Source organism: Schistocerca nitens, chromosome 9, assembly GCF_023898315.1.
Source record: "Schistocerca nitens isolate TAMUIC-IGC-003100 chromosome 9, iqSchNite1.1, whole genome shotgun sequence".
Lineage (NCBI taxonomy): Eukaryota > Metazoa > Arthropoda > Insecta > Orthoptera > Acrididae > Schistocerca > Schistocerca nitens.
Window position 1 is genome coordinate 301699170 of NC_064622.1, and position 11967 is coordinate 301711136.

Here is an 11967-nt window from a genome sequence, read left to right on the forward strand (position 1 = left end):
ACTGATGTAGATACAATCATCACCCTACACAGCTTTCATTCTTCTATTGATTGCAATTGGAGGCACATTTTTTGCAGCTAAAAAATTGATCTCATGCACCAACATAGTTATGTTACACATTCCAATATTACATGTTACAATTTGGATCACTGTAGTGGCAGTGGTTTCCAACCTGCATCAGTAAAGTGGAAATGTCAACTGAGTAATCTGCACAACATCTAATACCTCAATACTGAGAACAAAGTAAAAGATTCAGAGGCATTACTTTTCAGATCGTCCGTATAGTAGTCTTTACTCATCTTGTATAGTTTCACACAGAAGACCCTATGACTGTGTTATGTGCCACTGAGAGGTCTGCAAAGACAACTCATTCCACTTTCCCTAGTTCAAGGCTATTTTTGACAAGTTGAAGCAGGTTAAACACTTGTCAAGTACACAGCTTATAAGGTGAAAGACCATGTATTTGTAAATTAGGATATTATCGGTAGTGGGCATTTATTTGTTCACTGGAATCCCTCACAAATCTTAGAATGCAGTAACTATCATAGTTTCCTCATTATTTATGGTATATTGGATTATTTTATGCTGATCTTTTCCAATGTGGAATCAAAACACTGTTCCATGGCCAAAAAATCTTTGTTCAAACTGTTTGCCAGACAGCGTCTTGGACCTGTGACTTTTGCATTTCGCAAGCAACTGACCCACCCTTATAGCTGCAGCAACTGACCCACCCTCATAGCTGCACTTCTCTCTCCTTCCTTCTAAACTTCACAGAAGTTCTCCTGCAGACCTCGTGTGCTTGCAAAAGTATAAAATTACAAGGAGAAAAAACAGGTAGTTAGTACTTACTTTTAGTATGCAAAATTTAAAATGTTATTAATAGAAACATATAGAATTAAACACAATTGTCTTAACTTCTGAAAATGTTAGTTCCTTCCTTGCTTTTGGAAATGTTGGTTCCTTCTCAGAAAAGAAAGGAGGATACATTGGGAAGATTAGAACAAGGGGTCTACAAGTTAAGTCTTATTTCTGTGCTTGTCCACTGCTCAATGATAAATGGTTATTTTAGCAATAGTTACCTGCAGACATGTGTCAACAATGAATGTTTTGGGATTATTCGACAATGCAATGCTGCACCTATAAACCAGTGAAGTCTTTAACATGGCAGAGAAATGAGCCTTAAGAAAATTGCCAACTGCTGGTGCCACTAACAATGTGAGAAAATAGAAAAAACGAAATCTGACAAACTAACAGGGCCTCCATTGGAATAAGGGTTTCATAGAAAGAATGTTCTCATTATTAAAGCATTCAAACATACTAAAAACTTTAAAATGTAGGAGCACAGTGAGAAATAGGGGGATTAGAATCATTTCTGGGACTGATTTTCCTCACAATGAAGTTACTACAAATTAGTGTAAAATTTATGAACAAAGCTTATTTGCACCAGTATTTAACATTAATGTATTGGAAATTAAATGTAACTCATTTTTGCCAATATGCAAACATGTGGTATACTTTATTATTTACAACAAAAAATACATTTTGCTACTTAGTGAATATTACTTAAATTGCGTGAAATTTTGGAAAGCAAGGTGAAATACAAAGTGGCACATTACAGGATGAACAAACATATTTTGTTCGTTTTTCAGTGTCTTTTGTGCTGCAAAACCTACACCACCTCCTGGTCTTTTGCTCCTTGGGAATATGAGACCCGACATTCATAAGCCTTAATTCCTGTGGCACTCAGTAACACCTCTTTTGGTAGAACAGAAAGCAGGTGATGGGTCCTTCTTCATTTTTGATGAAAATCCATTTATCAACTGCCTTGCTAGTCTCATTCGAAATGACAGCTGGTTTGCGTTTCGTCTTGACAGTCAAAATAGTACATAAGAGTTGCCGATGGCTAAGTCAACAAAAAAATAAAATAGTCGGTGCCACCATTTTACTGATCGCCTGCCCACCACATACCTTTCTCATAGCTGGTCAAAACGATCTACTCCACCCATAGTACTATTATAAACATGTACTACCTCAGGACATGAAATTCTGATTGTGGATCCATCTTTCAATTTTCTTTTGATGAATACAACATCTTTAGGATTATGTGGAGTGGAAAGGAGACAGACTGCTTTGCTATCTTGCCACTTTAACAGCAGCAACACTAGATTTGACAGCAAATGTAAACTCTCCACAGTTTAAGACTTGATAATTTACTCGCCAAAAATGGAGGTAAGCCTTTTCTGTTTCCTCTGACGGTACCACAGCTATAAAGCCCCCGTTTTCTCAGTTCCTTCATTAGTCTAAATGTTGAAAAGAAATTATCAAAAACCACAGTTCTAATGGAATTAAAAAATGGTTTACAGAGTTCCAGCACTACTCTTTCACACATTTGGCAATCTTTGAATTCCCCTCTACTGGCAGCAGATTTACCTGTGTGGACATCAAAATTTGAAATAAAACCTGTGTTTGCATCAGCAAGGCACCAAATTTTCTAACCTCTTTTTACAGGTTTCATGGGCATGTACTGTTTCAGGCTTGTTCTTCCTTTGAATGCAACCACTGACTCATCAACTGCAAGTGAAGTAGAAGGGTGATATATTTTCAAACAGTTTTTGTTTAGGGCTGAGATAAGTAGTTTGATTTTGTATAACTTGTCATAACCAGGATCGTTTGTTGCTGGCTGAAACAAATTATCATTGCAGTGAAGGTTCTCGATTATTTTCTTATTGCAAGCAAGTGTCATAACATTCGATACTGCATTTACATTTAGATATGGGTCTGAGCTCCAGTAACTGGCTGCTTCAGGTAATTGATGAATACCCATTACTACGATCATACCCAGAAAAGCTTTTAGTTCCTGAACTGTGAGTTACCTCCACTGTGCACTATTCTTCTGTTTGGCATACAATTACGTTTGAAAGCAGATCTGTTGCATCATCCAATCGCCAAATAATTTTTCAAAATACACAAGTCCATTGTCTGCCAAAGCAAAGTTTACTGTTGGTTTTTGGTCAAACACTGAGGGCAAATTTAGTTCTTCAAAGTGAGTTACATCATCATACCAGTGAGAATCTGTAAATTCACCAGTTTCACCATCTTGCTCAAAATTCATTCCACTTTCACTCACAACACTGATGTTTTCATCTATCAACAAATCTAGTTGCATGCACATCGTTGTTGACAATCTGTTCCATATAATTGTGTGCCCATGTTTCTAATGGTGTGCTTGGAGTAGACAAATGATCATGAGATGAAAAACCACCTCTAGATCATCATCATCATCATCATCATCATCTTCAATGTCCGATTCTTCTGGATTATCTGGCAGTGAAAATAAAAAATCCAGGATCTCGCTGTCTCGCAGCTTCTGCATAAAGTAACAATAATATGTCTTAGTTCTAAACCCCATACCGTACTTTTACTAGCACAAAATGTTACAGAAAAAGCTGTTTCTCTGAAATATAAGTCCTACAACATCCTAACATAAAGGAACTATAGGATCACACAATGGTTACTGGGACACATGTGTCCCACTAATTGTAACTACCCTAAAAAAATATTTTAGAAGTAAAATACGTTTTAGAAAGTGTACTTGTCATTTGTAAATATCTAAGAAATTGAAAATAGCAAAAATACTTACTTCGGACATTTTTAATAGTCAGCATATGCCGAAAACTGTCTTGAGATACAAGAAATTGAAGTTTAGGCGCAGAAACTCATGCGACAACGCACTGCAACAGTCACAGCCTTCTATAGACTGAGAATTTCAGTGCCTCAATTTTTTTCCGAGTTCAGAAGAGCTGCCAATAGATGGCAGGACTGAACAGAAATATGCAACTCGCTTCCTAGTGTTTTAAATAAGGCCCAAAATTAGTGGGACATACGTGTCCCAGCAACCACGGAACGGTTAAGGCAGAGAATAGACCAGAGTATCATTGCCAACTGACTGAGTTAATATTAGGAAATGGTTATCAATTTAATAAGCAGCCAGTGAACACTTTGGTTCATGCTGGGTTAGAATAAGGGAAATTGGAGTACATTGTACCAACATATCAAATTACAAAGTGTGTTGTTAAGAATTTTTTTCAGAAATATAGACACTCAGCCTCAGTTATCGCTGACTGCCAGTCACGAGGAGAGGTGCACACAAGTCTTTGAGCCAAGAAGAGCCAGCACCCTACCACTGCCAGACACTGTCTTCGCTAGCTGCAGGCTACTGCCTTTGCATAGTCTGGATGCTGCTGATTTGGTGTCTTCTCACCAGTGGGCCACCCATTGGGTGAGGTCACCTGCTGCCAGTTGCCTCCTCAGTGGAGTAGGGTTTCAGTCTGGGTAATTCAGCTGCTCAGCCATCACCATCTGAGTTGGAAATCACTATTGCTGTTCATCACCCTGCGAATGCATACAGACGCCACTCCACCCCATTCCTGGATCAGCACTACAGCCACTGTGCAGAGGGCATTATATTGTAGGCTGGTGGCATTGCCTGAGGGAAGATGTCATGCACCGCCCATCCACCAGGCCACTGTTGACACCAGCACACTTTGCTAGGTGAGGGTAGCCTATGTTATGCAGGGCATTGGCCACCTTCTTAGCACTGTTGTCACTGCTGTAACTTGTTATGAAGTAGTGAGATTTTTCCAACCATTAGTGTTTCCTTGAGGGATCATCGTTTGACACCAGCCACCACGCCATTGCAGCCACACCCAGGTTGGTGAATCGAAGACGCCCTGACCTATTGCAGCCAGCCTCACCACCCACAGTAGCGGTCACTCACCTCAGTTGCCACAAATCAGTCTACAAAGGAAACTGCATGCAAAACAGTTGTGTGACTCACCCTAGAATATCATTCCAATGTGTAAGACCAATACCAAATAGGACTACCACCAGACACTGAATGGATACAAAGAAGGGCAGTACAAATAATGGCAGGTTGTCTGACCCTTGAGAGAGTGTCACAAAGATGCTAAAAGAACTGGCAGATGGTTGAAGATGAAACAAACTGTGCCATGAAAACCAACGTAGAAAGTTTTTTGAACAAACTTCAAGTGATCAGTCGACTCTATTATAACCTCCTATGTATCGTTTCCAGAGGAGTCGCAAAGATAAGATTAGACCAATTACAGCACACACTGAGGCCTTTATTCAATCATTCTTCCTGTGATCCATACATGAAACTGCAGAAACACTAATAACTGCTAAGGTGGAACGAACCCTCTGCCATGCACTTCACAGTGGTTTGCAGAATACATGTAGTTGTAGAAATAAAATTATGCTGCAAGAGACGACTAATAATCATCCTAAACAGCATTACACAGTACTCTCTTTTTGCTTAACCTATTACGGACCAAATATTAAAATAATAAAAAAATTGAAAATAATATATATTTGATATAATTGTACACTAATATAGACATAAATATACAAAAACAAAATATACAGGTCCTAATTAAAGTAGAGCAAAATGTGTTTATGCAACTTTGGGATTATAAGGAGTCTTATTTCGGTCTCCTGTGAAATGTTTGAAAGGAGATGCACATTAATTTTTTTTCATTTGTAAATTTCTCCTCTATTATTATGTGGCCTACATAATCATAGTATATTTCTTTCAGAAGACAGCATTTGGAAGGATGTCTATAAGTCTATTTTCCTGTGCCCTGAGGGGTTGCAGTTTCTATTTCTCCTTTATTCTCGGCTGCAGAATCTTCTGATTTCATACGAGTCAGACATAAGTATGATCAAAATCCAAGTTGTGACATATTTTCTTTATTTGCAAGATTGTATATTTTCCATGAATTGCCAATTTCATTGTCTATGAAGTTAGTGAAAAGAGGCCACCACCATGTCTTGCCTCGTATTTAAATTCTGTAATTGGCAATAACATTATCTTGTAAATCAAAACCATCCATATATTGATTGTACTGAGCTATTATCCTGGGTTGGAGCAGAGAAACACTTTTCTTTTCTTTTCTTTTCTTTGCGACTATATGTTTTTGCATTCGCTAAAGCCTGGATGGTGCTGCCGTTAGTAACTACTATCACAGTGGAATTGTCATTCCACTTTACCATCATGACTTCAGCTTTATCATCAAAGATAAAGTCAAACACACTCTTGCCTTTTTTCTTCACACTTGAGGTGAATTCGATAGGGCACTTTGCAGAGCGGTTCTCCTGAATAGCACCAGTGGCAAAAAATTCTTTTGGTTTTGTTTTAAAATACAGAAAAAGAATAAGAGGAAAAGAAATTATAAAAATATATGAAATGACAAGATGGTTCTTCAACAACTGAAAGCAAATTCATAGCTACTAGATTACCCAAAGAAAATTCAGATATTCCACATCCTGCCATCTTCCCAACATAAGGAATGAATTTGTACAAGTAGCCATTAGAACTGCATAAACACCACAATTTGAAGCCAAATCTGCAGGTTTTCCTTTGATCTCACAGGAAGGTCTCCCAAAATAAGGGACTATTTCCTTCTCAATAGACAAATTAAATAAATATTTTTCATTGATTATATCAAAAATTGGTCTCACTTTAGAAAACTTGTCATTTTTATCCAGTCTGTAATTATCATACAAATTGATGTTTTGTTTGTTTGACAAGAATTTATTACAACTCGTGCAACTTCTTACAATTGGTAATCCTTTGTATTCATCTTTCAACCAGTACAGTTTCATTTCAGGTAAAGAATCATTATTCCTATAAATTGCTTCAGCAATGGAACTGTTATTTGAAATGAATGGTGATTATTATCTTGTGCATATTTGTGTATTCAGTCATTTTTGAAAACACTTCTGAGTCAAAGTAAAGTGAAAAACTTTCCTAAGGCAATAGGCCCTCTACTCTACTCTCTATGTCTTCTGTCTTAGCTCCTCTGTTATTGGTGAAAAAGTGCAAGTTGGTTGAACCTCCTTCCGGTACAGAACATCTTCATTTCTTTTCGCTACATTCACACCAATTTGTTTTCTTTTCTTAGCAAGTGCTCTGGGTTCTGACCCTACAGTTGAACTCACTTTGTCATGCTCACTATGTGCATGTATTTCAAATGTACCAGTGATATCAGTTGCCTCCTCTTCCTCAAGAAGAAGATCTTCATCAATGTCTTCTTCAACAGTGATCTGATCAACGTCTGGTGGAATGTATGGGCAATCGATGCTGTCTGCAACCTCGTAAACACACAAAGTGCAAACAAACTGAATGAATATCTTTCAAACAAAGGCTAACAGTAATAAACTGTTCAGTCAACAATGGAATACCAATATTTTATTATGGTAGAACGAAGCATCACAAATATACTTGGTGGTCCCATAGCTGCATAAATGCAACATTATTGTAAAAAAAAAAAAGTTGAATTCTAACTGACATCTCTAAGATGAAGTTCACTGTATAAAATTCATTTAAAAATCATCATGTGCTACTTAGGAAAGAAAATGGAAAAAATGAAAACTTTCGCAATGAAACACACAAATTTACTTGGAAGTTTGAAAATTCACGTTGGTCAACATTACGGTCAGTGATCTAATTAAAATGCCTACACTAGATTTTTTTTTCCCCAACAGTTCTCTTAACATTGTAACGAAAAAATTCGAAATTTGCGCAACTCATTTTATATAAAAAGAATTACGAATGAAACATTGCATTAACAAAAGTTCGGGCCTTAATGGGTTAAATTCAGTAAATTATAATTATTATTTATTTTATGGCCTTCATTGGACCACTCTAGTCAAAACTACAAAGTTGTAAACAAGTTGTTACACAGGAATACAATTTGGCTCAACAATAACTTAATATGATATTTAGGTAATATAATTATTTGAGTATATTCTTATATGAAAGGTGCTTTGCTCTTCTGTCTGCCCAATATTTCTTCATTCTTTCAGATATTTTCTTTCTTTCTTCATCTGAGACCACTCTTCCAGTACTCCTTTTATTGATTTTCATTTGTAGTCTGGTTTGCGGGTCTTGCAGTATTCTGGTTTTCTCTGTCTTGTTTTTTAGGTCATCTACTGTAATTTGGATATTTTATATCTTCCTTAATTTCTGTGATTCATTTAATGTCGCTCTTGCTATTCCACAATTTTTGTATTATTTTTTTACTAATTCTGTTTTCTGGAGTTCTCATCAGATGTCCAAAGAATGAGATGCATTTCTTCCTGACCGTGTTCATGACTGGTTCTATTTTCTTATATATTGTTTCATTTGATGCTATTCTCCAATGTCCATTTATTTTATACTGTTTATTAATACATGTCCTAATTATTCTTCTTCCTAATTTTAGTATTCTGTCAATTTCTGCTGTATTAGTTGTTTTGAAGATAGTTTCAGCTGCATACATTATTTCTGGTTGCGTAACTGTTTTATAGTGTTTTAATTTTGCATCTATAGATAGGCTTTTTTTGTTGTATGTAGTTTTGGTAATGTAATTTATGTAGTTCAGTTTTTTTTATTCTCGTCTGCCATGATGGCTTCTCATTTAGATTGTACGTTATTTCCCCTAAATACTTAAATTTATCAACAATTTTGATTTCCTGTTCTCCTATTGTAATTTTGTTTGCAAGTGGTGGATCAGTTAGCATAATCTCCGTTTTTTTTTTTTTTCAAATGATATTCTAAGGCCTATTTTCTCTGCTATTTCTTGTAGTGATTTCACTTGTTGCCTGGCTTCTTGAACAGTGTCGGCTAGGAGAGCAAGATCATCAGCGAATCCCAAGCAGTTTAAGCTAATATCATCTTTTGCACTTCCAATTCTTATCATCTTTGGATTCTCCTTGTACCATTCTCTCATTATGTATTCCAGTGCACAGTCAGTAATGGTGATAAGCAGTCACCTTGTCTTAAGCCTGTTTTTATGAGGAATGGTTCTGAAATTTCTCCTCTAAACTGCATTTTTGATTTGGGGTTGGTTAGAGTGAGTTGTATTATTTTAATTAGTTTTGGATAGAGTCCTAGATTTCTTAAAATTTTTAATAAATGGCTCTGAGCACTATGGGACTTAACAGCTATGGTCATCAGTCTTAAAATTTTTAATACTGAAGGTCTGAGGAGACAGTCATATGCCTTCTTAATATCTACAAATGTTATTGCCAGAGGTTTGTTCCATTTCTTGTAGTATGCCATAATCAATTTTAAACTAATTATCTGCTCTGCACAGCTTCTCAATGGTCTGAAACCTCCCTGATATTCCCCTAACTCCTGTTCTAATTGCTCCTTGATTCTTTCATATAGGATCTTGGATAGAATTTTGTATGTGCAATCTAGGAGAGAGATTCCTCTGTAGTTGTCTGGGTTGCTCTTATCTCCCTTTTTGAGTAGTGGGTGGATGATAGATGTGGTCCAATGTTCGGGGAACCATTCTGTTACCCAAATTTTTGTTAGAGCCATGTGCAAGGAGGTCTTGGCTGTGTCACTTGCATATTTCCACATTTCAACAAAAACCTGATCTTCTCCACATGCCTTATAATTTTTTTGTTCTTTAAGAATTTTTTCTATTTCTTGGAAAGTTGGAGGGTCTAGTTTGCTAGGTTTGGTTTTTATTGGGGTATTTATGTTGATTTGTAAGGGTTCTTTGGGTTCCTCGCAATTCAGAAGTTTGTTAAATGCTTTTGCCATGATTTCTGCATTTTCCTTGTTACTGTGTGTCATTCTTCCATCTTCATCTTTCAGTATTGGTGTAGGGGCCTCATATTGTTGTTGCTGTTTCCTAAAGGTTTTATAGTAGTTCCTGGAGTTGGTTTTATGATAATTACCTTCTATAGAGTTTATAATATCTTTACTGAATCCTCTCTTCATTCTTCTAATATTTTGTGTGAATTTTTTCTTTCATTTTTTAGGTTGATGGCATTTTCTTCAGTTTTGTGTGTTTGAAACTTTAACCATGCTTGGTGTCTATCTTCATGGAATTTGTCACATTCTGATGTCCACCAACTTCAGTAAATAAATACTTTCTTTGGTATAGTTCCATTATCACCAAATACAATTGCTTAAACAATCCTGTTGGAAGAACATCCTCAGCTGAGCATTATACCAGAGGTTGAAAATACTGCTTCAGTTGTTAATTTCTTTTATTATCACGACCAGTTTCGGGCTAGCACACTGCGCCTAGTAAACGTCCACCGTGGCACTTGGGGACGGGGGGGGGGGGGGGGGGGGGGGGGGGGGGGGGGGGGACAGCACAGCTACGATACCTGAGGATGGAAACAGTTTGTGAAAATACATTAACAACTCAAGTGGTATTTTCAACCTCTGGTACAATTGCTTAAGATAACTGTACATCAGCATTCATTCATCCTGTTCGTACTTCTCTGCAAACTTAAGACACAAACCCTCTGCTGTGTGCAAATTACTGGCACATTCAGCCAATGCCTATGCCTTGAACAGTCAAGTTTGGGTCACTGATTTGTACAATTATACCATTCGCAAACCAAGTAGGATGCAGAAATGATTTATTTCTTGTTATTTAATGGATTTAAAGCCTCAAGTAACAGTTAGATGATCTTTATTTCTACAGGTCAAATTAGTAGTTCTATGGGGAAAACGGTAACTTAATATGATCCAGTTTGCATTTAAAAACAATTTTCTGTATCAGTGGTAAGGAAATTAACCAAGGAGGTGGCAACAAAGGATAAGATTTGAAAACTTGGAAAATAAATTATAAATGCCAAGGACTGATGTAACATAAAAAGTAGAAAATGCACCAAGACTTAAAATTTAGAAGTTGTTGAAATCTCAGATGCAACATCCATCTCTTGACCAGTGCTAACGGGCATGTTTCCTTCTTAATACCAGTATATTACTGCCGTGACTTAGTAATCAAGTGCCCAGTTTACCTTCAATGTTGTCGCAAGGAACCAAATAATTAATATGATGAGTAGTGAAACAAAGAATGCAGTTACAAGTCAATGACACTTCTCACAAGTCCACAGTATTTACCTTTATCATGGTTCTTTTGTGTTTAAGTATTGTTCTCCATCCAATCCACCGGAGTTTCAGCAGGAGCTCCACTCCAATGATTATTAAAGCAAGTAACTCAATAGATCCATGAACTCCAACTGGAAGCTAATAAGAATATTACAGTTTTGGAAAAGATGGCATTCATGATTATTCCTAAGGAGCTCAAACTGAGAGACAATAAATGCTCACCCTAAATACTGATGCCGCTGGCTCTTCAACAAATGCAAGAGCTAATAGTACTAGAGACATTATCATATCAAGTCCGTAATACCATCGGTTGTGAACTAAAAGATATGCCGGTAAAGCTTCAGGATTACATGGATGAGAATCAAATTTTTCATTATTTTCACCTTCCTGTAACAGGAATTGGTATCACACACTACACTGTAAAAAAATGATGTGAAGTAAGTCTATTGACCTTTTGATACCTCCAAAAATATTGCAGCTTCGTGGAAATTCATTTCCCAGTGCTGTTCTACACCTAATGCTGATTCAACTGATCGGTTGCTTATCTCAACAGAGCTTTCTGAGACGTCCCTGTTTAGGCTAGATGTGCTTCCTATCTCGTTGGGAAAATCTTCAATTGCTTGGGAAAATCCATTTTCTGCGAATATAGAACGAAAATTAATAAAGATAGATGTCAATATAACAAAAAAGTAAATCTGCATTTCCTGGGCCCTAATCTCATTTCGTATTGGTCTCTTACAATTCCCTTTCAAAAAAATTTTTGCCATTAAGAGTGCGAGTAAATCAATGATACGGAGCAAAAAATTTAAAAAAAAAAATTCTAATTGTATGTCTAATGACAAGTAGTTCTGTCATCCTTTACGGCAGTTTCAGTTATAAATCACAAAATTTGATTACACTCTATAAAGTTGAATACTTCAAAAAGAACAATTATTATTTTCTTACTGATGTTTTCTGTCGAGTACGTATCCCGAACATTTTCGTTGTCATTGTCAAATTTTGTATATCCGTCAGCTGTTGGACTCACACCCTTACCGGAAGCCATT

At 36.6% G+C, this 11967-nt stretch overlaps 1 protein-coding gene across 1 annotated transcript in view; it reads right to left on the reverse strand.

Moving 5' to 3' along the window:
- LOC126203196 (two pore channel protein 1-like) overlaps window positions 1-11966 on the reverse strand; it is a 74932-nt gene extending 62966 nt beyond the window's left edge. The window contains exons 1-4 of the mRNA XM_049937440.1: window positions 11867-11966; window positions 11383-11558; window positions 11144-11308; window positions 10934-11059 (exon numbers count right to left, since the gene is read on the reverse strand). Coding sequence (XP_049793397.1) covers window positions 10934-11059; window positions 11144-11308; window positions 11383-11558; window positions 11867-11966 — 567 coding nt within the window. The remainder of the gene's footprint in view (window positions 1-10933; window positions 11060-11143; window positions 11309-11382; window positions 11559-11866) is intronic.
- Between the last annotated feature and the right edge of the window lies 1 nt (window position 11967).